General features: G+C 53.3%; 2 protein-coding genes across 9 annotated transcripts in view; one reads left to right on the forward strand and one right to left on the reverse strand.

Moving 5' to 3' along the window:
- Positions 1-2,792, reverse strand: part of INCA1 (inhibitor of CDK, cyclin A1 interacting protein 1) — a 6,012-nt gene extending 3,220 nt beyond the window's left edge. For 3 of the 7 annotated variants that reach the window (XM_073234969.1, XM_073234968.1, XM_073234967.1), the window contains exons 1-2: positions 2,587-2,792; positions 451-538 (exon numbers count right to left, since the gene is read on the reverse strand). In XM_073234969.1, coding sequence (XP_073091070.1) covers positions 451-538; positions 2,587-2,671 — 173 coding nt within the window. In that variant the 5' untranslated portion in view covers positions 2,672-2,792. Of the gene's footprint in view, positions 1-450; positions 539-1,441; positions 1,536-1,704; positions 2,020-2,140; positions 2,249-2,586 lie in introns of those variants that run through there. The other 4 variants (XM_037026899.1, XM_037026901.2, XM_037026900.1 and 1 more) reach the window with 4 other exon arrangements.
- Positions 2,258-24,924, forward strand: KIF1C (kinesin family member 1C). 2 transcript variants are annotated; one of them, XM_017657519.3, is made up of 23 exons: positions 2,258-2,536; positions 4,208-4,328; positions 4,581-4,713; positions 5,105-5,181; positions 5,578-5,757; positions 6,389-6,454; positions 6,818-6,996; positions 7,083-7,194; positions 7,630-7,707; positions 7,814-7,879; positions 7,971-8,046; positions 8,534-8,612; positions 8,815-8,960; positions 9,876-10,045; positions 10,211-10,290; positions 10,421-10,496; positions 15,863-15,942; positions 16,778-16,872; positions 19,979-20,062; positions 20,481-20,667; positions 20,816-20,888; positions 21,459-22,073; positions 23,598-24,924. In XM_017657519.3, exons 3-23 carry the CDS (start codon positions 4,608-4,610, stop codon positions 24,279-24,281), a joined length of 3,309 nt encoding a protein of 1,102 aa, XP_017513008.1. In that variant the 5' UTR covers positions 2,258-2,536; positions 4,208-4,328; positions 4,581-4,607; the 3' UTR covers positions 24,282-24,924. The 2 variants fall into 2 exon arrangements, with proteins under 2 accessions (XP_017513008.1, XP_017513009.1); XM_017657520.3 differs by lacking the exon at positions 4,208-4,328.
- The last annotated feature ends 1,377 nt before the right edge of the window (positions 24,925-26,301 follow it).

Here is a 26,301-nt window from a genome sequence, read left to right on the forward strand (position 1 = left end):
TACACCTACTATTCCTTCTCCCCCTGGTTCTTATTAGACTGGCCTCTTTTAATTTTTCAGACCTCATCTCACACTAACCTCCCCAAAAGAGTCTTTCACAATCACCCTTCCTAAACTTGTGTCTCCAAGACATTCTGTTTTCCACTATATGATACTCCTGTTTGTTTTTTTCACAGCATTTATCACTAGTTGAAATTATGTTCGTTTGTTTACACATTCTGTCTCCTCCCTCTAGAATGTAAGCTCTATGAGCAGGACCCCTATCTTTCCAATTGCTGAATCCCTGGTGCCTGAGCCTGAAAACATTGTGTTTTCAAAAACTATTTGTTGAATAAATTAAGGAATTATCAATCCTGTTCCTTATTTCCTACTCTTATTAGGGAAGATCCCAGGTGTGCAATTTTCCCTCCATCCCTTCACCATCTTCCCCACTGGGTAGGGAGGACTCACTTGGCAAAGGGGATGAAGTTGTCCCCATCTTCCTGCACCTGGATGACTGGACTGGGTTGGGTGGCTGGACTGAGTCTCCTCATTGGTGCTGGGAGAATGGAAAATGAATCATTCACTCATGTAATGGACATAGAGATGAGACCAGTAGCAGTTCTAGAGATTGTAAAGAGAATGAATTGGCCCTGAAAGAGGAAAGAGTTTTAAAGGTATTTCTAGTGTTGGACATTTCTATTAGCTGAACATACTGAAGATGGTGAGTACAGGAAATGTGAATGTGGTAAAATAAAGGAAAAATCAGTTTTCTGAAGCCAAATGTGTAGAGTAAGTGAAATTTACAGACGGCAGTTAAGTAACTTTTACTATCAATATAGGATGATAAAATGAAAGAGGATGACAGATGGAGACAAGCCGGGCAGAGGCACTTGTGGGTAGTTGGTATGGTGAGAGCTGGTAAATAAATCAGGTATGAGAGGCTAATTAAAAGTAAGTGTGGTCATTGGTGACAGGGAAGGAGGGGAAAGTCGGAAATGTCTGTAGGTAAAGGTGAGCAGAGAGGTTAGTGGCACAGAGCCACAGTTAGGGTCAGCCAAAGATGACCTGAGAGCCAGTTGCAGTGGGCAGAAAAGGTAAGTGAGAACGCAAGCTAAGTTAGGAGAATGCTTGTAGGCAGCATAAAAGACAGAAAAGAGGAATTGGAAACTGTTGGAGGTGAACAAGTATTTTTTCAAAGGCAACGAGGGATGGGCTGAGAAAGCAGTTAAGTAAGGCAAAAAATGGGGGAGTATTTAGGGCTGCTGTGGCAGATGGGACAGTTAGAGTTGACTAGTGGAGTTGAAATCCAATGTCCAGGGCCAGAGGGGAAAAGCTGAACAAGGGTCAGTTGGGAGTTGAGGGGTATTCAGACCTCAGGTAGTTGGGTCTAAATGGGTGACCGAGATCTAAGAGGCAGCCAGGGGCTTAAGGAAACTAGACAGAGTACTCAACGGCTGACCTAGGGAGTAGCCAATGCCTTGGAGGGCAACCGGAGCCAGACAGGGCAGATGAGTAGCTGAGGGATCAGGCTGGGCTGGGGAGTTGGCTGGAGCCTGGGGAGAGCGGAGGGCACGGGTCGGCCCTCTACGGAGGGAAGGGCCAGGCCTGAGGGTGTGGCTTGGGCCTCAAGTGGCAAGGAGACTGGCAGGTGGGCTGAGGCGGGCCAGGCCTTGGGCAACAGCCAAGCTTAAGAGCATAACAGTGTGGCCTGAGGAGACTCACTGAGGCCTAAGGGGGCCAGGTTGGGTCGGGAGGGGCGGCCTGGGCCTGACCGAGGGTGGCTTGGGCCTGAGGCGGCGGACCGGGCCAGCTCGGGCTGCCGCACTTGAGGGCCCGACAGGGACAGCGCGTTCGGGGGTGCCTGGCCGCTGCTGACCGCACTTGGCCACAACACCTGAGGCAGCTGCCCGGCGAATTCCAGAGCGCTAGGCCGGGCGGGGCGAAGGAGAGAGGCGGTGACTGGAGCTCGGAGAGCAGCCGGCCGGCGCCGCGCGCCTGGGGGCGGGGCCTGGGCTGAGCCGCCCCCTGGGCGGGGCTCGACGGGAGGTTCCGCCCCTTAGGCGCGCCTCTGGAGGCGGCGCCGTGCGCGGGCTCCGGGCCTGAGTCCTCTCAAAGGCCCGCCCCTACTTGCCCCGTTTCTCAGGCGCCGGTAACACACCCGGATGCCGGCGCCCTGCTCGTTCTTCTGCGTCTGCAGTTCGTTCCCTGGTCCCCGCCCGGTGGGCCCCAACAGTCCCGAGGGTATTGCCCCTTTAACAGCAGGCCGGGTCCCTTTCTCGGGGACGGCGCGCGCCAGCCCGCGTGCGCGCGCCCGTCTGTCCCCCGCCCCTCGCTCCCGCCCCAGCTCGCGCTGCCCGGGCGGGCGCCGGCCGCTGGCGCCGCTCCTACTGTCGTCCCCGGGGCGCGAGTTCGCCGCCCGCCGTCCGGGGACCCGGCGAGGGGCGGGGGCAGCCCCGAGCCGGCCCCGGATCTCCCCCGCTCCCGTCTCACGCTTCCCGGAAAGTTTGTCCCTTTGCACTCTGCCGAGCCGCTTCGGGAACCCCGCCGCGACGAGGTGAGAGCTGAATGTGGGGGGAGGGAAGGAAGGCGGGAGGGGAAGCCCACCGAGGAATGTGCCGGGCCGGGGTGGGTGGGGGCGAGTGGGGGTCCCGACTTGCGGGGGCCGGCTGGCCGCGAGACCCGGGATCATGTGGTGTTTGTGCAGCGGAGGCGCAGAGGTGCCAGGCCCTGGGCGGCCGTCGGTTGGCTGGTCAGGAGGACAGGGTCCACATGGCCGCCCAGAGGGGCCGGGATTGGGGCCTGTGTTAGAACTGACGGGCGGGCAAGGTGCAGGTGGCTTGAGGCCCCCTTTCGGGTCAGTCGGCCCCACCCGAGCCGTGGTTTCTTCCTGCACCCTACAGCTTCTTTACGCAGCGCCGGCAGATCTCTGTACCTATCTCTAGTCCTTTACCCCGCTGTCCCAAGCCGTGCCACCCTGTTCCCTGCCCCATTAACCGCAACGGCGTCGCCGTTGTGTCCCCCCCATCAGTGTCCCTGCTCAGGGTCTGGGGGTCAGGGCTGTTCTTCCTGCGACAGCCTCTGTGATTTCAGCTACACCCTTCCTGTCCTGGGACAGAGCAGCTCTCTCAGCCTTCCCATGCCCTGCCCAGGCTGGTGAGGTGTGGCACAGCAGGACAGAGGTTTGGTCCTTTGGGCCCACATGAGGGGGCCCAGCATCCCTGATCTTTCTTCGCAATCCTCCACCCTGCTGTCTGTGGGCGTGGGCTGCTCAGCCTCTCCTCCCAGGGTGTGGGCACTCGATCACCCACATTCCTGGGCTCCAGCCTGGCACCTTCCTCAGGCACTGGACTCCACAGCTCTAGCCCCAGGGTGGGTCTGGGACCTGCCTGCTTCCTTTCAGGGAGACCCAATGCACCCCCCTACCTCCACCACAAAGTCACAGGTATTTGGCTCAGGGATCCTCCCAACAAAGGAGCTCTGGGGGTTGGTATGATGGATACAGGATGACCCCACCCTCCCCTACCCATTGTCCTGGATCCTGAGGAGGAAATGCTGGGGGCTGAGCAGGGGTTTGGGACCCACAGGCGGCCCTTGTGGATCCGAGTCCTAGGCTGTACTTCCAGCCTGTGGCCTTTGCCCATCGGCATTCATTGTCTGTGTGGAGGCTGTGGGCCCTAGGTGGGAATTGGTTTCTACTTCTCCCTGGCTGACCCTGTGAGGGAAGTTTAGGGCAGGTGTTGCTTGGGGTTTTCTCCCTCTTCATCTCTCCTCTGCTCCTAATTTGCTTTAGCCCCAGAGCTCCCCTCCCTGTCTAACATTTCTCTGTTTGGTATCCTCTGTGTCTCCTTCCTTCTTCCTGCTATTACTTCTTTCCTAGCATGACCTCAGTCTTGCCTCCTCTCTTGTATCTCTTCATTTTCTAGGTGTCTGACTTTCTGCCTCCCTTCTCTACCTTCCTGCCACCCTCAGTATCTCTGCCTCTCAGAATTGCCCTCTGTCCAGCCTCTCTCTTCTCTGTCTGAACGTTCAGTACACTTGTGAGTGACGAGGAATAAAAATATCACCGTCCCTGCCCTTGGATTCACATTGTGTTTAGCCACTCCGGAGGGACAGCCCTCCTTACCTTTCCTAACATTACCCCCCATCCCTTGTCCTCCAATTGTGGAATCCCTGACACACCTCTGGAGCCACAGGTACCTCCTAACTACTCTTCCCCCGCAACCAGGGTTTCCCCCACAGCCTCAGCTGGCGTGGTCAGGCCCCAAGTGTAGAATGGGGCACCCCCTACGAGGGTCGGTGGCAGCCAGAACTGATACAGCCCCCCTGGTCTGGGGCCAGGACGCCAGGTAATAACTCTGCAGTGATGGCCCAGGTCCCTCTGAGCTGGGATATGGCTGGGGAGAGTGGCAGGAACACCTTGGGAGTCCTGAGGAGAATGACATTTCCTGGGGAGGAAGACCAGGGGACTAGGAACTGGGTCCTAGAGGGGCTGGGTAGCTGGGGAAGGTTGTGGAGAGACTTGTTCCTGGGAGAAAATGGGGGGCATTGTCTGGGTCCCCCCACTGGCTCTAATCACGTTCTCTGTCTCTGTCCTCCAGCTGAGGAGAGGGGGAGTCTTTGGCGCCATGGCTGGCGCCTCGGTGAAAGTGGCAGTAAGGGTTCGGCCCTTTAATGCCCGTGAGACCAGCCAGGATGCCAAGTGTGTGGTCAGCATGCAAGGCAGCACGACCTGTGAGTGAGTCCCAGGGCCTGGCTGGGCACTAGCAGGACAGGCTGGACCCACCATGGGCAGGACCCGGAGGAGGGCTGGGCTGGGCACAGAGCAGGTGCTAGTTGTAAGGGTGGGGGCTGGGGCAGGCTGGCCTTTCCATGTTCCCAGTCCCTGGGAGGGGGAATGTTGGCTTGTGGCCCTCCATTGCCCAATCTGGGGAGGCAGCCCGGTGGGGGGCGGGCCCTAAGAAGCCAAAATTAGCTTTGGTGACTGGAGGGGGTGGGGAGTGTTAAAGGGGAGAGATGAACTAGGACAGAGGTGGGGAGTGGGTTGCCTGGGTTGAGGAGTTTTTGGGGAGTGGGCAGAAATTGGGAGTACCTGACCTTGGTCTTCCTTCCTTTGCCCTCTCAGCCATCATCAACCCCAAACAGGGCAAGGATGCACCCAAAAGCTTCACCTTCGACTACTCCTACTGGTCACACACTTCGGTGAGGTTGTTGGGATAGGAGAAAAGCTAAGCAAAGAAAGACAGGGGAATTAGGTCCTGGGGATCACATGGCTGGGAAATAGGACTTCTGGGGGATTGGTCAGGACTGACCAAGGCACCTGGGTGGGGCTGGGTAGGATCCTTAGGTCGTGATTGGGATCAGGATGGGGAACGCAGACTTCCTTGGGATAATTAAGACTGGCAGGGACTGGATATGATCCTCAGGGATCCCATCAGGGATGACTGGGGATGATTATGACCATGGATAGGGTTTGGTGAGGCACACAGGACCTTGGGGCAATCATCAGTGATGGGGACAAGACTCCTGGGATCTAGTTACTGAGGACAAAAGTCATCTAGGGCTCCTGCTGTCATTCTCTACCTGCTTTTTACCCAGGCTGAGGACCCCCAGTTTGCATCTCAGCAGCAGGTATATCGGGATATTGGAGAAGAGATGCTGCTCCATGCCTTTGAAGGCTACAACGTGTGCATCTTTGCCTATGGACAGACTGGGGCTGGGAAGTCCTACACCATGATGGGGCGGCAGGAGCCAGGGCAGCAGGGTATCGTGCCTCAGGTATGCCCTGGGACCTGGCAGGGCAACCAGAGCAAGCACATTTCAGCTGCCCCCAGGGGAGGAAGGACAGGGGTCTGTGGATCATGGATCAGGGACCTGGCTCTTAGTGGCAGTTAGTGATAGGGAATGTGATGGGGTAGGGGCCTGGCTGCAACACGGATCCCAGGGCACTTTGGGGAGAGGCTCTTTGTCCCTACCAGAAGCAACAAGGCTCAGCAGAGACAAGGCTTTGGGGTCAAAGCCCTGGTTTTGCACCTGCTGTCTTGCCTTATCTCATAATTATTTTAAAAAGTAGTTCCCCTACAGGCTTGTGTTCTGTAGTCTAGGTGTTGACTATAGAATAAGCCAGTTGTGGATAACTGAGAGTTGATGCAATTCTCCCTGATTGAGTAGCACAGTGGCCTTGCACTGTGTTAGGATGCCTGGGTTTGCTTCCTGGCTCACCAGGTAACTGTCTGTGACCCTGGACAAGTGTGAACCTCTCTGAGGCTGTTTTTCCATCTGTAAAATGGGAGCAATGCCTCCCTCAGGGCTATGGTAAGGGTTAAACAGCCCCTTGTGTCAGGGCCTGGCCTGGTGCTGGGTGCCAGAGGTGTGCCGTGAATAGCACCTTCTCTGTGTTCACCTCCAGCTTTGTGAGGACCTCTTCTCTCGTGTCAATAAGAACCAGAGTGCTCAGCTATCTTACTCTGTGGAGGTAAGCCTGGATCTTAGTGGGAGTTGGGGAGTGGGCACAGTGTCGCTGGGCAGAGAGGAAGGGCGCAGAGTGATTAAGATCAAGGGCAGTCTTTGGAGTCAGACAGCCTGGGATCCACTCTTGGTTTTGCCAGTTACTAACTGTGGCTTTGGGCAAAATATTTCATCTTTCAGCCCCTGAGCATGTTCATCTGTGAAATTATAATGATCAAATATGCCAAATGCCTAGCGTCAGGCCTGGAGAATAGTAAATGCACAGTGCACATTATTTGCAGTGACCTGTGCCACATTCAGGGGAGTGTAGGGTAAGTGTCATGGTCAGTGTGATTGCTGGCTTTGCTACTTATTTGCTTCTTCCGCTCAGGTGAGCTATATGGAGATCTATTGTGAACGTGTACGGGACCTCTTGAACCCTAAGAGTCGGGGCTCTCTCCGGGTCCGGGAGCACCCTATCCTGGGCCCCTATGTGCAGGACTTGTCTAAATTGGCTGTGACCTCCTACGCAGATATTGCGGACCTCATGGACTGTGGAAATAAGGCTCGGTGAGGCGGGATGATGGAGTGGAGGGAAAGGGGGTCAGAGTTAGGAAGGTGAGAGGTGTGACCTAGTGACCACTCCCTTCGCCCAGGACTGTGGCTGCCACCAACATGAATGAGACCAGCAGCCGTTCCCATGCTGTCTTCACCATTGTCTTCACACAGCGCTGCCATGACCAGCTCACCGGGCTGGACTCAGAGAAGGTGGGGCCACCCATCCCCATCTGGTAGCAGGGACAGATGTCATGAAAGAGCCCTGGGTCTCCTTTGCACCTGTTCTGGGTTGAATGCCTCCTCAGACCTTCCACACCCGCTCTGCATCCCCCATTAGATCAGTGATATTTGCTTATTTGCCCTTCTTACTAAACTCCTCAGGGCAGTGCTTGGATCCCACTGTGTCCCTTGTCCCAGACACAGTGGGCATGTAAATACCTATAAGTAAATAAGTGACAAATGGATGTGTAAGCACCTTCTTGCTGTTGTTTGTATATATCCCCATTTTCCTGTCCCCTGTCCTCCCCCCTCATGTCTTTCTCCATCCCTTGCTAACAGCCCAATTCCCTTGCTGGGTGGTCCCCTGATTTGCTTCTCCCACCCCCACCAACCCCAGTTGCCTCCTGCCTCTTCCCTCTGACCCAGGTTAGTAAGATCAGTTTGGTGGACCTTGCTGGGAGTGAGCGGGCCGACTCCTCAGGGGCCCGGGGCATGCGCCTGAAGGTGAGGGGCTGAGGAGGGATGCGCAGGGCAGTGGGGAGGGGAATGGGGAAGTAGAGCAGAGTGGGAGAGAAGGGCCTCATTTCCTGCCTTCCTCATCCCTTTCCAGGAAGGTGCCAATATCAATAAATCCCTGACTACTCTAGGAAAGGTGATCTCAGCTCTTGCAGATATGGTAAGACCTGGGGGTGGGAAGAGAAGGGGCTCTGGGAAAGGGGACCAAAGGGGTGGCCCACCCTGACCCCCACTCCCCTTCCATCCTCCAGCAATCAAAGAAGCGGAAGTCGGATTTTATCCCTTACAGGGACTCTGTGCTCACCTGGCTGCTCAAGGAGAATTTGGGTGAGCAACTCCTCTCTCTCTCTGCCAATCCTTCCACTATTCTTCTAACTCCCTTTGATACATGTGACAGATTCCCATGCCACCCGTAGAATCCCGACCCCCCAGTTGTCCCATTGACTCCCCACAAACCAGGAAACAAGTCTTTGAAGATACACTGATGCTGAGATCAAGGCCACGCCCTCCCTGCCAAGCCAAGGGCCTCACTGACCTGGCTACCCAGGGCCCCTCCCATCCCACACCCACTGCTGATTTCATCCTCCTCCCACTGGTCTCTGACTGTCCCGCAGATGTGTGGTGTCTTTCTGACCTCATACCTCCTCCTTCTGACTACCAGGTTTCATGGTTAGTTCCACAACCCTTAGCTTAACCCTACCCCACACAGCAACCTACAAGACCCCTGCCTGGGCACTGAGGCCCCCTGGTTCCGTGACACAGTCTGACTTAAGACCTAGCCCAGCTAAAACTGTCTCCTCCCTTCCACTCATAGGTGGGAACTCACGCACAGCAATGATTGCAGCCCTGAGCCCTGCGGACACCAATTATGAGGAGACTCTCAGCACCCTCAGGTGGGGCTCCGGCAGGGGTGGGGCAGCGGAGGAAAAGTGCCAGGAGCTCAGAGGCTGCTCAGGACCATGCCCAGGACACCGGTTGACCTGACCCTCAACTGTATCCAAATATTTTAAAACCTGGGAAGGAGAGAGAAAAACAGCAGATCAAGGGTCACCTGTGTCTGGGCCTCACCAGTCCTGATGCTCCCTCCTGACCCAGGTATGCCGACCGCACCAAGCAGATCCGCTGCAATGCCATCATCAATGAGGACCCCAATGCCCGGCTGATCCGAGAGCTGCAGGAAGAGGTGGCTCGGCTGCGGGAGCTGCTGATGGCCCAGGGGCTCTCAGCCTCTGCTCTGGGAGGTAGGGCTTCAGGGGAGGGGCACTCAAGGATGCCCTGTGGCCTGCCTCACCCCTCTTCATTTACTTTTGCCCAGTTCAGTGACCATGAAGCCCTATCTTTATTCAGTGATGTAGGGAGGGGACACGTCACACCTTCAGATGTTATAGAGCTGAGAGGGCCAGTTTCTGTGGGGGGGAGTCAGGGTTCAGGCTGCTTCTCAAACTGCTAAAATGACCTGAGCAGGAGTAAATGGTGAGCCCTGCATTTATCATTCAAACGGTAAATCATGAAGAACAGGCTGCTTAGGGTACCTGCATTGACGGAAGTTCCTGTGAGCCATCAGGGATTTAGTGATCATAAGCCCCACAGTTCAACAGTGGAATAGTTTCTAAATGTAATGCTCAGCCTCTCTAATACCAAACAGCCTCTGTATTATTGGGTATATCTGTGTTGATCACGTGAAGTATGGGCTTTGCATTCAGTCTTGGGTCCACTCCACTGAGGACAGTCTGAGGGGCATGGTAGGGAGAACAAGGGTGTCTGTTCTTGGGAAGAGGAGGAAGGGTAGATGTGATGTTTGCCTTCCCACATACGAAGGGTAGTCTTGCAGAAGGAAAAGTATAGTCTCTTAACCCAGAGGGAAGAACTAGAAACAGCAGCACACGGCAGATATTAGCTCAACACAGCTGAGAACTTTCTGCTGTGTGGGCTAACAGTGGAAGGAACTGACTGCCTTGTCCAACTAATGAGCTTCCATCCCTGGAAGAGATAAGCAGACACCAGGTGCCCATCAAGGCTGCAGTGGGCAGGCTCCCTGCTTGGTGAAGGTTGATGTCCTCTGAAGTCGTTACATGCTGGTCCTCTGTGAGGCGTTCTCTGTGTCTTTGATCAGTTCTGCTTTGCCTCAGCCTCTTTGACCTCTTTCTCCTTTCCAGGCCTGAAGGTGGACGAGGGGAGTCCTGGCGGTGCTCTGCCCCCTGTATCATCTCCCCCTGCCCCAGCTTCACCCTCATCTCCCCCAGCACACAATGGGGAGCTAGAGCCACCATTCTCCCCCATTGCTGAGCCCCAGATTGGTCCTGAGGAGGCCATGGAGAGGCTGCAGGTGGGAAGCTGGAGCTGGTGAGGGAATGGGAGTCTAGGGGCTGCTGGGAGTGTAGTTCTCCAAAGCCAGGGTTGAGGAGGAAGAAGGAGTCCCAGGAGCTGTGTGGCCCCCATGGTAGGTGCTTGTCCCAGGCTGTCCTGATCCTTGCCTGTCTTGTGCCCTCAGGAGACGGAGAAGATTATAGCAGAGCTGAATGAGACCTGGGAGGAAAAGCTACGCAAGACGGAAGCCCTGAGAATGGAGAGGTGTGTGGGGTGGGGGCTGGCGGCTGGCGCTCTGGGAGGAGTGGGGATGGGGAGGGAGGTCAGGCCCCACAGGGAAGGGGTTCCTGGGCAGCGATGATAAGACCAACACCTGTGTGTCCTTTGCCTACAGAGAAGCATTGCTGGCTGAGATGGGGGTGGCCGTTCGGGAGGATGGGGGAACTGTAGGCGTCTTCTCTCCAAAGAAGGTGAGTTGAGGGATCAAGTGAGGAGGCTGAGGGAGGCCTGGGAGACTGGATGCTTAGAGAAGTGGGTGGCAGGGTAATGAGTTCTAATTCTGATCTTTCAGATCTCTGAATTGTCCCTCCATCGTTTCTGTCCCTACTCCTGCCACCTTCTCTCTATGTTGTCTGACCTTCTCTACCGTCCCCTCCATCTAACCATCAGCCAGAAAGGCGAGTGCTTATTAAGTGCCTGTGGCCAGGGACTCTAGAGACCACAAAAAGATAGCAGGGTCCCTGCCCTTAGGGAGATTTCAGGAGCTGCATAGAACCTAGGCATTTGAAGACATAAACTCACACACATGTGAGTTCACACATGGAATTTCTCTCTGGTTTCATAAGAAACTGGTTATAGTGGTTACCCTGGGGAAGAAGGAGAGGCCCTAGGAGATTTGAGCTAGGCTGGGATAGTGACTCACTGCATACTCTACTGTATCATTTGGACTTTGTACCCTGTACATATGTTACCTACTCAAAAAAATGCATTTTGAAAGGATAACTTGGGAAGACAGGACTGTAAGGGAACAGAGGAGTAAACCCTAAACTGTAAGACTGATTGTAAATGCAGTGAGAGCTTTGAAGATGGAAGCATCAGTGCACCTCGAGGTGTTTGAAAGCTGGCTTCTTGGAGACGGTGGTTTGGAAAGTGGAGGTTGAAAGATGGATGGGATTCGCACAGTAGAGCAAGTCAGGGAGAATGAGGCTAAGCGAACATGGTGTCAACTGAGTGGGGCCTAGCAGCACCGTCATGTGCCTGCTATGTAGTAGGTGCTCAGTCAATCTTTGCTGAGAAAGAAGGCAGCCAGGCAGAAAGGCAGGGTTGACCAGGCTTAGTTGGAGGCAGGAATGGTATTCAAAATCTTTAACTATCAGCACTGCTCAGGGACCAAGCAATCAGAGTGGACACTGGCTGTAGACAGCCAGTATTGTGCATGCTGATCAAGGGGTGATGGAGAGGCCAGTTTGAGTGAAGTAGGCACTTGCAGTCCCACTGGGCAGCCAGCCATGCCTGTCTGGTCCATATACTGTGCTCAGGGCCAGATAGGGGTTGCCTGGAGGAAGTGGTGCTTTGTAGGAAGAAGGCTCCTCCTGATTTCATAGGTCAGGGCCATCTGTGGGACTGAGCAAGCAGGGCTCCTGGAGAGGGGATCCAAGAAGAGGAGAGGGTTTGCTTTGTCTGGGCAGCCAAGGCTTTGGGGGTTCTGAGGTCTGCATCTGGAGGAGGAGCTGCCCATAGCTCTGGGCATGGCTCGCAGCCACCCTGGGGTGCTGGGTACTTGAGGAATTCTCATCACAGCTGCAAGTTTGGAGAAAATATGAGAGGAGTGGAGAGACTGTTGAGTGGGTGCTTCTTCCTTGAGAGGCTTCACATGATGTGGAATGCCACCACCTAAAGCCCTGGGACCACCTAGCAGGGTGTTTGTTTTGTTTTGGATTGTTATTGTAATGGCCACACCAGAGAGAATATTCCCATAGTAGTAAGAAGTGTATAAGGTGTAAAGGAAATCTTCCTTCCTACCCTCAGGTTCCCCTCTCAGAGGCAAACCTCCTTATCAGTTCCTAACGAATTCTTTTAGAGGCAGTCTGTGCACACGCGGGCATTCATTACAAGTGTATAATCATCTGCATGTGCCCACGCGTGGAGCCGTTCTGGAGTAGTGCTGGTTCCATACCTGACACTGTACTCTTTTTTAATACCTGAGTTTTGTCCATTCTTCATAGAAGCAGAATATGCCATCGAAGAGATGTATGATGGTTTCTTTCTTTTTTTTTTTTTTGAGAGAGCATCTCTCATATTTATTGATCAAATGGTTGTTAACAACAATAAAATTATGTATAGGGGAGTCAATGCTCAATGCACAATCATTAATCCACCCCCAGCCTAGTTCTTGTCAGTCTCCAATCTTCTGAAGCATAATGAATAAGTTCTTACATGGTGAACAAATTCTTACATAGTGAATAAGTTCTTACATGGTGAACAGTACAAGGGCAGTCTTCACAAAAACTTTTGGTTTTGATCACTCATTATGAACTATAAACAGGTCAAATATGAATATTCATTTGATTTTTATACTTGATTTATATGTGAATCTCACATTTCTCCCTTTATTATTATTATTATTTTTTAAAAAAAATAAAATGCTGAAGTGGTAGGTAGATGCAAGATAAAGGTAGAAAACATAGTTTAGTGCTGTAAGAGAGCAAACGTAGATGATCAGGTGTGTGCCTGTAGACTATGTGTTAATCCCAGCTAGACAAGGGCAATAAAACATCCATGGATGCAGAAGATTTCTCTCAAAACAGGGGGGGTGAGGTTCTGAGCCTCACCTCTGTTGGTTCCCAGTTTCTCACCTGATGGCCCCCCTGCGACTGTGCCTGTCTTAGGTTGTTCCTCCCTTGAGGAATCTTACCTGTCTCTGGCTAACCAGTCATCTTCCGGGGCCATACAGGGAAATATAAAGTTGGTAAGTGAGAGAGAAGCCATATTGTTTGAAAAGGTTAGCTTTTTACTTCTTTGCAGATTTATGCCCTGTGGCTTTTATGCCCAACATTTGTCTTGAATATGATGGTTTCTTTGACCAGTTTCCTACCATGGACATTTAGGTTGTTTCCTATTCTTTGATACTATGAAAAATATTATGGTGGATAGTCTGGGCAGTCTTATAAATAGGTCTGTTATTTGAAGAACGAATTCCTGGAGGTGGAGATTTGGGTCAAACGGTAGCCATGTAAAATTCTGATCTGTCTTGCCAAAGTGCCCTTCAAGTATTGTAACTGCACCACGTTTTACTCCCGGGAGCAACACGCAAGAAAGCCCGTTTCCTTCACTCTCCTCAGCTTTTTGTGTTTTGCCAAACGGATTGGTAAAAAAGGTGTCTCAGGGTAGTTTACTTTTGCATTTCCTCAAGGTGGTAAGGATTAACTATTTTCATGTGTATAAGAACAGAAAGCCGTTAAACTCCCTGGGGAGACGGGTTTGGAGATAGTGTCTCCAACCTGGGAATGGTCGGCTGGGGAATTGGGTCTGGGGAGAAAATCTACCATTTAGAGAGAGCCAGGAGCCTAGGGAAAGCCCCCTTTTTCTGGGGCTCCCAGCACTAGGCCTAAGGACTTCTTAAATCAGTAAGTTTCCAGCGTTGCTTAGAGCTCCCTTCCCAGGGCCTTAGGGGCAGGGCGGGATCAGATTCTGGGTCGCCCACCCCCGGCCTTGGCCCGAGCAGTTCCCAGCTTACCTGCTTGACGCATTAGGCTTCTAGGTAAGGTTTCATTTGAACAAAGGGCTCCAGGGCTGAACAAAGATTGCAAAGCATTGCCCTAAATCATGTCCCTTCTCCCTAGGGATTGATCGCTCTCAGTTTCCAGAGCCCATCCGTGTTCGTGATTCCCAGAGCAGGCCTGACAGTGCTGTCTAGGGAGGGGGCGTGAGTGTCCCTTGGGAGAAGAGGAAGAGTGTCCCAGTGATCCTTGGGGGGCCTGGGCAGAGGGGCAGATGTGGTATGTCTCCACTGTGGACATAGCCTTGGCCTCGCTGGGGCTCCCAAAGAAATATGGGGCCTCAACAAAGGGCTGTTTCCCTACATCCTGTGCTTTCCTGCCTCTGTGCTTTTGTTCAAACTCTTTCATCTGGAATGCTCCTCCTTCTGCATATCCATGTCCTCCTCACCCTCCAGGACCAGCTCCCATGCTGCCTTTTCCATGAAGTCCTGACCCCCCCCGAGTGAGTTCTGTTCATCTATTCATCTTTGCATGGGAGCCCCTCCCAGGATGTGGTGGCACTCAATTCTCTGGGAACGAATGAGTGAATGAATGAGCTAAGTCTGGGTGTGAAAAGATCAGAAACTCTACTACCAGCATCTGTTTCCCACTTGCAAATGGTGTTTCCACACCAAATCTTACCTCCCCCAGTTGACTCTGATTTCCTTACTGATGGGACAGCAGCATCTGGGTCTGACTTACCTCTGTGTCTCGCCCAGCACTTCACTAGGGTCTTGCATGTAGAAAGCCCACAGGAAATCATTGTAGAATGGAGGCAGGGGGTCTTGTGTTTAGTTGGAAGGCTTAGGAAAGCTTCTTGGAGGAAGTGGCATTTGAGAAAGACCATGAAGGATGGGAAGTGAATGATTTTGGCAGGTGGGGATGGGGGTGGAGCTGGGAGGGAGGCTGTTCCAGGCGAGGGAACATGGGTTGCAGCTCATGAGGGCTGTCGGGGATGCGGGAGGCCTGCTTCTGGGATGGGTGCTCAGCAGGTCACTAGACAGGAGCACAGAGGGGAGAGGGGCCCTGGAAAGGGGCCTGGATAAGTGGGCTGGGGACCTGACGTGGAGGAGGCCCAGGGATGTCAGGTGGGCACGGGGTGCCTCTGGAGAGTTCTGAGTGAAGCATGACACGGCCATCATGTGGTGTGAGCAGGAAGCAGGGAGACCGTAGAGATGGAATGAAGTCAGGCGGCTTGTGGCAGGATGGGCCAAGGAGGGAGGGAGACTTACCAGGCTTGGCAGGTGGTGGTGTGGAGCAGGTTAGAGGGAGCAAGGCTCGTGTGCTCTCTGGTTACGTGCTTGAGGGCACTGGGCGGGGGTGTGTGCCATAAGAGAGACAAGTCAGGAAAGGGGGCTTCTGTGAAAGGTTTCCATTGCAGAGCAGCATGGTGATCAGCCCGGCATGTGGGATGGGTTGGGTGAGGGAGGCCTCAGCAGGACCGGGCAGTGGTCAGAGGCGAAGCAGGCCTCGGACGGGCAGTGGCTGGGAAGAGTGGGGAGTCTGCTGTGAGAAACAGGTCCATTTATTTTATTTGCTTTGGAATTGAACTGATGCTTTTCATTTTTGAATTACAATTATAAAAATAATCTATGGTCCTAAGAAATTCAAGCAGGAATAAAAGGTGGGAAGTACCAATCCCTAGCCCAGTCCCCTCTGTAGTCTCCAGAAGTGGCAAGACATTATGGAGGAAGAAATGCTGAGACCTGGGGACAGAGGGAGTACAGGGAAAGCAGAGGCGAGGGTGGGTGGATGCTAAAGTCTCCGTCAGGGAGACTGGTGGACGGAGGTGCCTCTGAAGAAATGGGGCCTGGAAAGGGTTGCCGGCCTGGGTGGGTGGGCATAGATGGGTGGGGACCATTTGTGGACCTCTTGAGTGTGACAACTGGGGGGGGGTCAGGCTGCCCTGAAGGTGGTTAAGTGTAAGTGGGAGTAAGGAGGTGGAGAGCTCTGCAAGAGGGGAGGGGGAACAGCAGCAGGCTGGGAGCCCAGAGGGGTGTCCACTGAATCTTTCTCCCCCCTTCCCCTTCCTCTGTCTGGCTCCTACATCCCACCTCTGACCACCCTGCTCCCCCCAGACTCCCCACCTGGTGAACCTGAACGAAGACGCCCTGATGTCTGAATGTCTGCTGTACCACATCAAAGACGGCGTTACCAGGTAGTGCTCACGCAGCCTGTGGGCAGCCTGTCCTGGGATGTGGTTGCAGAGGGGCAGCCACACTCATGACTCCCTTTTCTGGTGGCCTCACTGAAGACCACCAGGGCTTCCTGAGCACTGGTGAGCCTGGCTTCTCAGTGGCCATCCAGTCTCTACCCACTGCTTTGGTGTGGGTGAAACACCACCTGGGAACAAAGTGGCCCTGCTCTTAAGAAAAGCTCCTGATGTACTGGGCGAAGGGTAGGTGGGACACACAGGCCCCTGCATTCCGAGCCCCTGGCACCACTATCTTGGTGTCCCTTGGTGGGACCTTACCTTGGGGGCAGATGGAAAACATGCCCCTGGCCCCATGTTGATGGGCAGTCCCCACATGGCGGTAGCTTCACTGGCTAATGCTCACGAAGCCTTGGGGCTCAGCACCTCCTGGAGTTAAAGGGCTGAGGGTATCCTTTCTCACCTACAAGCATGTACAGCTGTCCTCAGTTATCATCAGGGTAGGGAGTGAGCCCTCAGGGGGATCCGCCCTGAGGATGGATGGGAGGCCCAAGACTGAGCCTCCCCGACACCCCAGGTCGCCTTTTTCCCTCTGCTGTATCTTACAGTGAGTGAGGATGTGGGCTTGAGTGTCAGGCAGACCTGGGCTCCAGTCTCAGGGTCACCACTGTCAGGCTGCATGATCTTTTGCAGGTTACTTTGCCATTCTGAGCATCAGTCTTCTCATCTGTGAAACAGGAATAATTAAGCTTGACTTATTGAGTTGGATAAACTTGTATTTAGAAGAGGCTTGGCGACTATCTGGCACCTGCTCAGAAAATGTTGGCTGTTGTTTGTCCAGGGTCGGCCAGGTGGATGTGGACATCAAACTGACCGGGCAGTTCATTCGGGAGCAGCACTGTCTATTCCGGAGTATCCCTCAGCCAGACGGAGAAGGTAACGGCCACTGAAGACAGACACCCTGCATGCTGAATACAGGGGCCTGGGTTGAGCACAAAGTAGATGTGCCTTGGCCCTCAGTGGGACTTTGAGCCCATAGTAGTAAGGGGCCATTAAGGGCCAGTGGTGTGCACTCACCCTGAGAGAAGACCGCTGCGATGGGGAGGGAGTGGCCAGGGTCCCCAAGGCAAAACAACACTAGAGAGCACGCCAGAGGGTGGGCTTCTAGTGAAGAGGAGATCCTGCCCTTTCCCTTGGTTTTTTAGTCTCAGACAACAGCCTGGGTTGTTTTTTTAAAACCTGTATTTATTTCAGAGGGAGATCTGACTTTCTCTCCAGAAAACCTGCTTCTATGCAGCTATGACTGAAAGTTTCTGGGAGTTGTCAGCTCTTGTATCTCTCTGGTTCCAAAGCTTTCAGAGATTTTTAGCCCTTATATGGCCACAGCAGCAAAAGCTTTTAGAAATTGCAAGCCCTAAGGTGAAGACAGTAAACTGATATATCAACAACACAATACTCATGTGATTCAGGGCATATTTTGAGGTCACCATTTTGTCCTAGTTCAGTCATTTAAAAAAAATGAAGTGATTTGGGTTCATGTAGGCCTATGTGAAGTTGAGCACTGGGAAATGAGTTGGGCTGGGGAGGCTGGGTGTGTAACACGTGAGCCCTCTGTCAACTTGAGCTGTGCAGTGCACCTCAGATCTGGAAGGAGTGCCTGGCCTAACACCTTCAAGAGGACAAAGAGATGGGGCATGCATAGTCAGTACATTTTTTTTTTTTGAGAGGGCATCTCTCATATTTATTGATCAAATGGTTGTTAACAATAAAATTCTGTATAGGGGACTCAATGCACAGTCATTAATCAACCCCAAGCCTAATTCTCAACAGTCTCCAATCTTCTGAAGCATAACGAACAAGTTCTTACATGGTGAACAGTGCAAGGGCAATCATATCACAGAAACTTTCGGTTTTGATCATGCATCCTGAACTATAAACAATCAAGTCAGATATGATTATTCGTTTGATTTTTATGCTTGATTTATATGTGAATCCCACATTTCTCCCTTACTAGTACATTTTTAAAATAAGGAAAGACACTATTGTGTGGCCGACAGCTCGGGTTTGAGATATGCCTCACGGGCTTCAGTCTGGTTCAGGGCCAGCAGGTTAATGCAGTGGTTCTGGGCTGGTTCAGGTCTCAGTGGCAGCAGATGTTTCCGGCATTGCAGCTGCAAGCTATTGAATCAGTTCACCCCAGTGAGTTATTGCCAGGTTCCTGTTCTGTGGTTATGTCAGGCTCTGTGCTGGGCTGACACCAAAACCATACAAGAGTGGAGTGAGCCCACCCCCACAGGGGCTTAGAGTGTGCTTAGGGAGACGGTAGGTGTGAAACGGTTATGTCAGAGTGGAATGAGCCCATGAATCTGTGCCCCAGAGGGTAGGGGCTACATAGCCTTAGTCCTTTTGGGTCTCTTGTTACGGGAGGTTTAAGACTTCACCAAAGAGGACAGGCAGAGAGGAGGCGGGCAGTGCAGACAGAGCTATGGGCATAGAAGAGTAGTTATTACTCACTGGCCATCTACTTTGGGCCTTTGCATTTTCTCCTGCAGCTCCCAGGTGAGGGAACTAAGGCTCCCAGGGGTCAGGGAGTTTGTCCAAGACCACACGGCTGAAGGTGGCAGAGCTGAATTCCAGCACAGCACACCTGGCCCCAGGGGCTGTGCTCTGAGCTCTGCCTTAGTGCAGATTGCTATGGGTTCGTGGACATGGCTAGGCTGGGGCAGTCCTCTCACCTGGCCCCATTGCTCTCCATGACCCGTATCTGCACCTCCCCTGACCTCAGATTATCTGCTGATTTACATTATCCTCTGATCAGCTGGAAGTGATCTCTGTGAGAGCAGAGATTTTGGTTTTAATCTCCATGTATTTTCAGGACCTAAAATAGTGCATTGCATATAGTAGGAGCACAGTATATTTGTCAAATGAATGAAGAATTTGGGGGTATGGTGGGAACTAAGGGTGGGGATAGACTGGCACCCGTTATAGCTACCCCGTCCCCTCCTCTGCCACCTTCCATTGCCGTTCCCAACACACGGTGATGCCTCACTTTTCCCTATCTGTCTGCTCCGTCTGCATCATTTCTGTCCCTTGAAGTCCGAGTGCCTCAAGCCTCGGCTCAGAAGTTACCACTTTCCTGTGCTCATTCCCAGCCGTGTGCCCCTGAGTGCAGTCCTCTCTGCTCCCTTTGTGCTCCTGTAGTATCAGTAGCCCCATCTCTGCCTCCTGTTACAATTCATCCTGGTTTGTTCATTTAGTCTTAATAACAAGAACTCACTTTCTTGTATCATTTTGAGCCTTTCAACCATTCTGTAAAGAAATACCCTAGTATCTTATTTTCTAGAAGTTCACAGAAGTCATAGAAGTCAGATGACTTGTTCAGCATCCCTCAGCTAAGGAGTTGCAGTGGCTTTGGGTTACAGGGGTCCCTCTGTGACAATGGGGCACTGCCACTTGAGGGCAGGGAGCTGCCTCCTGTGTCTTTGTGGTCCCAGCAGTAGCAGGCTCTGATTATACAGAAGACAGGAGCACCTTGATGGATGATTAAATTGGATTGCCTTTATCTTGTCTTGTGAAGACAGTGGTCTGTTGGCTGTAGCTTGAGAAAATAAGTAAGGCGGCAGTTTGCAAGATCAGACAGAAGTGGGCTAGATGCCTTTTGGAGGAATCCAGGCCTGGCCAGGGAGAACATTAGTTGGACAGGAAGGAATGGACATCTGGAAGGCAAAAATGACAGGGCCTGCAGACTAAGTGACATGGTTGATGAAGCCCTCTGAGAATTACTGGTTTGTTGGGGAGGATGGTGGTGGGAGAGAGGGAGCTCCCTGCAGAGGCTCCTGGAACTGTAGCTGGGGCTCTAACCCTCCTTCTGCTCTTCCTTTCCTGTGCTGCCTGCCACCAGAGGGGCCATGGCACCCCCGACAGGTACTGGCGGGAGGGACTGGGGTGCATGTCTATTTTGGGGGGTATTGCAAGATGGGAACTGACCATAACCCCTTTCCCCTGGGTCTAATCACTCCATTTCCTCTCTCCCTCCGCTCAGTGGTGGTCACCCTGGAGCCTTGTGAAGGAGCAGAGACCTACGTCAATGGGAAGCTTGTGACTGAGCCACTGGTGCTGAAGTCAGGTAGACGCAGTTCCCCAGTGAGGGTTCTGGGGCATAGCTGTGTGTAGGAAGCCCCAGGCAGAGTCTTTGGGGTGAATCCTGGGGCAGGACTTAGAAAGAAACCAAAACTGCATGGGACTATGTAGAAGGCACTGGGAAGAAGTGCTGATGAAGAAGCAGGTTCTGGTTTCTCCTGTGGCCCCTGGGAAACAGAGGATGACAGGCTCCCCTGATTCCCTCAGGCTGTCAGGACAGGGTGCTTCCTGGAGTCAGTGGGGGAGCCTCAGCTCTGACTGCCCTCAGATTTGGGGTGATGGAGAGGTGGTGGTGTCAGGGTCCCTGGCATTTGTGGGCAAGGGCAAGGCCCTTTATACCCAGTGTAGGGATGGGTTTGCTGCTTTGGGGGAGCGAGTCCACTTTTCCCTCCTCCCGCATCCAGGGAATAGGATTGTGATGGGCAAGAACCACGTTTTCCGCTTCAATCACCCGGAGCAGGCACGGCTGGAACGGGAGCGAGGGGTTCCCCCACCCCCAGGACCGCCCTCTGAACCCGTTGACTGGAACTTTGCTCAAAAGGAACTGCTGGAGCAGCAAGGCATTGACATCAAGCTGGAGATGGAGAAGAGGTGCGAGGAGCGGGCGCTCCTGCTGGGCCCCCAGGCCCCCCCTCCCTGGCTGCCCGCCCCCAGGCCCCAGCGCCCTCCTGCAGTCAGATACCCCGTGGGGGTGGCTGCATACCCCACACAACTCTTCCTCTCTCCCTTGCAATCGCAGGCTTCAGGATCTGGAGAATCAGTACCGGAAAGAGAAGGAAGAAGCGGATCTTCTGCTGGAGCAGCAGCGACTGGTGAGGGGTGGTCTGGGCTGTGGGGTGTGGTGCAGGCAGAGGTGGGATGGGCCTCCCCATGAGCCGCACTCCATGTGGCTCAGGCTGTCTGAGCCAGAGTGGGGATGGGGGGTGTCTAGGAGGAGACAGTTTTAAGAGAAGAGGACTGGGGTGGAGACTGTGCAGGGAAAGAACAGTTCTCCCAGCTGACTGTGGCTTCCTGGGCTCCAGCCAATCCTGTGCCACCTTTATGACCTTTACCATGTCTCAGTGCCACCTGTACTATTACTTCCCTAAGACTGTTCTTTAAGTGGACTTACTTTTGAGCCTTTAACCTCTTCCTGAGCTGTAATATACATGCATGGACCTTGGACTTGGTGAAGCTACAGCCAGCCCTTCTCGGTCACTCTCTGCGGTCGCTGAGCCACCCACTGGTGTACTCCAGTACTGTCATTATTTCCACAGTATAGGACAGCAGAGGCTCAGCAGTCCACCAAGGATGCGTGGGTTGGCAGGGGTTTCTGGTGTCTGTAGGGCTCACGGGCTCCAGGATGTCTTTAGCCCTCTCTCCGGCTATTTCTCTGGCTGCAGTATGCCGACTCTGACAGCGGGGATGACTCCGACAAGCGCTCCTGTGAAGAGAGCTGGCGGCTCATCTCTTCCTTGAGGGAACAGCTGCCCCCCACCACGGTCCAGACCATCGTCAAGCGCTGTGGCCTTCCCAGCAGCGGCAAGCGCAGGGCCCCTCGCAGGGTGTATCAGATCCCCCAGAGGCGGCGGCTGCAGGGCAAAGATCCCCGCTGGGCCACCATGGCTGACCTGAAGATGCAGGCAGTGAAGGAGATCTGCTACGAGGTGGCCCTGGCCGACTTCCGCCACGGGAGGGCTGAGATTGAGGCCCTGGCTGCCCTCAAAATGCGGGAGCTGTGTCGCACCTATGGCAAACCAGAGGGGCCTGGAGATGCCTGGAGGGCCGTGGCCCGGGATGTCTGGGACACGGTGGGCGAAGAGGAAGGCAGCGGAAGTGGAGGTGGCGGCGGTGAGGAGGGAGCTCGCGGGGCAGAGGTGGAGGACCTCCGGGCTCACATCGACAAGCTGACTGGGATTCTGCAGGAGGTGAAGCTGCAGAACAGCAGCAAGGACCGCGAGCTGCAGGCCCTGAGGGACCGCATGCTCCGCATGGAGAGGGTCATCCCCCTGACGCAGGTAGGGAGGCCCAGCCCCGGCTTTCTCCCACCACTGCCCCCAGCCTCCCAGCCTTCCTGTCTTCCCTTAGGAATCTGGACCTCTTATCTCAGATTCCAGCCTCCCTCCCCTCTTCCTGTAGAAAGTTGTGCTGGAGTGTGACACAGCTCTTCTCGGAGTACTCAATTGACTGCCTGCCACACAGTCCCCAGGGTACTAACTGAAAATATGGGCTCCTGGGTTCCACCCCAGGCCTGAGTTGGCATCTGTGGGGATGATTCTGCATTTATTGCTGAGGGACAGTAAAGTTTGAGAAGCACTGACATATAAAGTGCACGGTTCTTAAGTTACTGCTGGTCACACGCATGTATGCTCTTATTACCGCCCGAGGCTGTTTCCTATGTGGCTGGTGTGCTGAGGGCTTTTCCTGTGCTACCTCATTTAATCTTCTTAACAGCCCCGTGAGTGGCAGTATTATCACCAGTCCTCGTTTTGCATATATTCACTCAACAAGTAATATTTGAGTGCCTACTGTGGGCCGGGTATGGTGTTAGCAGCTGGGGTTACTTACAGCAGACGACTTCCTGCTCTGCTCCAGCTTGCCTCCGGGGGGGGGGGGGGGTGACAGTCAGTCATGACACCTCCTGGTGTTACGAAGGCTTACGTCCCCAAACACAGCTCCTGCTCCTCTCCATGTTCTCCATGCCAGCCCCTCTGGCTTCCCTGTCCTCTGAACTTGCTGGGCCTGCTCCTGCCTCAGGGCCTTGGCACCTGCTCTTCCTTCTGCCTAGAATGCATTTCCTCTGACAGCCTCACAGCTTGCCCCTCACTTTCTTCAGGTGTTCACTACAATGACAATTTGTTCTTCACAGCCACCTCCACCCTGAGTCCTCCACCCATCTGCTCTGTTCTTCTGAATAATTTATTTAAAGCATATTATGTAGTATATTGCAAATACTTCCATATAACATAAATAACAGTAAGAAAAAATATATATATACTTACGTTTAACTTTCATGTTGAAGTGTGATACCCGTGCCAGACCATTTATTTTCTCATTCTTTTGTCAGCTGTCTCACCTGACTGAAATGGCAGCAGGTACTTGCCCTCCCTTTTTATTGACCTCTGTACCCCCACGGCACCTCATTTATTCAGCAATATCTGCTGAGTGCCTTTTAAATGCCAGGAACTGCTCTAAACATTTCACATGGTTTAACTCATTTAATTCTTACTGCCACCCAGGCAGCAGGTACTTATTATTGACACCATCTTACACATGGGGAGCCTGGGCACATGTCTGTTACAGGGCAGAGACCCAGATCACATAGATAGGAAGTGGCAGGCCAGGGTTGGGCTCCGAATATCTGCTTCCCTGGCCTGAGCTCCTAACCCATTATTCTTCTAGCTTCCTTAACCTCCAAGCCCCTCCTGGGGCCCCTTGACATCCAGGTGCTCCAAGCCCTCTGACTTGTCCCAAATCGTATGTGCTCAGGACTCTATCCACTCTCCTCATGTGCCTGTTTTCTTACTCCTTCATCCTCCCAGGATCACGACGATGAGAATGAAGAAGCTAGTGAGGCTGCCTGGGCCACGGCCCAAGGCTCAGAAGAGGTGGAGGAAGAAGCCCCCAGTGATCAGGCCCCCTTGGCCCCGCCCTCCTCGCCACCCCTGTCAAGCTGGGAGCGGGTGTCACGGCTGATGGAGGAGGACCCTGCTTTCCGTCGTGGCCGCCTCCGCTGGCTCAAGCAGGAGCAGTTGCGGCTGCAGGGACTTCAGGGCTCTGGGGTCCGGGGCGGGGGACTGCGTAGGCCCCCAGCCCGCTTTGTGCCCCCTCACGACTGCAAGCTGCGCTTCCCCTTCAAGAGTAACCCTCAGCACAGGGAGTCCTGGCCAGGGATGGGGGGCGGGGAGGCCCCGGCTCCACCCCAACCCCCTGAGGAGGTCACTCCCCCATTGGCCACCCCTGCTCGCAGGCCTCCAAGTCCCCGCAGGTCCCACCGTCCCCGCAGGAACTCCCTGGACGGAGGGGGCCGGTCCCGGGGAGGGGCTTCTGCCCAGCCCGAGCCCCAGCACTTCCAGCCCAAAAAGCACAACTATTATCCCCAGCAGTCCCAGCCATACCCAGCCCAACGGCCCCCGGGGCCTCGCTACCCCCCATACACTACGCCCCCTCGAATGAGGCGGCAGCGCTCAGCCCCTGACCTCAAGGAAAGTGGGGCAGCCGTGTGAATCCCACATCCTGGGCAGAGGGCCTGGCAAGGCCCTTGCTGGGAGGAAAGGAGATGCCTGAAACACTGCCTCCCCAGAAGCTCTGGGGCAGGGAGGCCCTAGAGATGACAGCGAAGGTCCGAGTAAGTGATAGAAGCTGATAGAGGCCGTGAGAGTGACTGGGCCGGAGGCCAAAGGAAGGAGGAGGGCACGGGGTTGCCAGGAGCAGACCAAAGTGAAGGAAGAGCAATGGGAAGCTGCCTCGGGGCCACCTTGTGGGGTGGGGGGGTCCCACAAATGCTGCTATGGGTGGGGTAGGGATCTGGGGGCTGCGTGGCCAGTGTTTGACTTTCTTTTCAAGTGGGGGCAAGGGGAAGAGAACCTTGCATGAGGCAGGTTCTCCCTGGCCCTGTCCTGTCTGTCTGTCTGTGGTGGGTTTGTTTCCAGGGAAGTGTGGTAGGATCACAAGTCATTCCCCTCCCCTTCCAGGCCCCCCTGCTATATTTGGGGGACCTGTCTGGTTTCTGGTTTGGCTGGAGTCCCATGAGGATGTGGGACTCTTCAATAAAAGAGCAAACAGGGAGCTTGTTCCTGGTGGTGGTTTGGTTTTGGTGTTTAATGGAGGTGTAGATTACTTAAGTAAAATGCACAGTTGTTAAGAGTGTGGCTCAGTGAGTTTTTACATTGGTGTGCACCCACTCAGTTGCCATCCAGACTAACATACAAGAATGTTCCCCCCTGTGGTTTCTTGAGCGTTCAACATCATGTCTCATTTCGGAGGGCATAACCAGTTTCCCTTCCTTCATTTTTGCCTACTCAGCGTCTCCACATGTGGCTGCAGCACCACTGTCATTGTGCTGGACACAGGAGGGATGAGGGGAGGCAGAGGGAGTACCAGCCTGTCAATGCCTAACCGACTGTTCCTAACAGGAAATGGAGGAATCTGGGGAGCAAGGAGCTGTTCTGCTTCACCGAATCACTTAACTGTTTGAAAGGCCTCCCAAGTAGCCGCAGTTTCCCCAGACACTGCTCTGTCTTGCATGTGTTGAACAGTGAATGGGTCAGTTGTACTGCACCTACCTGATTACTTTCATCCTGATGTTTCCTGCCTCTCAGCAGGGTGCATTCAATATTCCAAGTAGTATTTTGTCTTATGACTGTTTTCAAGAAAGATGCTGCCTGCTTGTTTAAATGTTCTTGCTCAGAAGAACAAACCCACACCACTTTAAACCCTGGCATAAAGGTTTGTGGGTTAAACTGTTCTCCTGGCCTGTCTGCACCTTGCCAAATTCGGGAATCCCCATGCTTTCCTCCTGTTTCTCTAAAATCTATGGAGACAGGTCCTTTCACTACATACATTTGAAAATTTGAGCTGCTTGCCCACAGCCTCCTGATGTCAGTTTTAGGAGCAAGGAGCCAAAACCATAGACAATATCCCAGTTACAGCCAAACCACGGCTCTGGGCAAGGGTCTAATTATGTTTACTCTTGGTTTCTGCCCCCTGGTGCTAGCTACTTGTGTTTAGACACCTTTGACTGCCAGGTCTTCAGGGACTTAATGACAGTGACCCTGAGATCTGGAATGTAATGGATAGTTTAGTGACAGTGTTTACTCGAGCAGTTTACAGTCTGGTCAAGGAGACTAAATGTGAGCAAGAAGATGATAGAATCCAAAGTTCTCTGTAGGTCAGGGGAAGTTGAGTGGTACAATGCTGTAGTTGAGATGGGAAAAGTAGCTCACTAATTTAGAATACACTTAGGTTATTTTTCTCTAAAGACTGCCTTATATAAAAATGTTATTTACCATTTTTCATCTATTTCGCCCTTCCAGTCAATCTTTAAGTGATGGACTTTGGATGTTATTCAGAGAAGTGCCCACTGATCGATCTATGCTACACATGCTAACATCCCTTATGCATATTATTCTTAAAACAACCCTGTAAAGTAGGTCTCCTTTTGTCTCCATTTTTCAGATGGGAAGAAGACTGAGATTTCAATAGATTAATGAGTTGCCTAGATCATACTGTTCTTAAGGAGTTGCC

This window comes from Manis javanica, chromosome 4 (genome assembly GCF_040802235.1).
Source record: "Manis javanica isolate MJ-LG chromosome 4, MJ_LKY, whole genome shotgun sequence".
Lineage (NCBI taxonomy): Eukaryota > Metazoa > Chordata > Mammalia > Pholidota > Manidae > Manis > Manis javanica.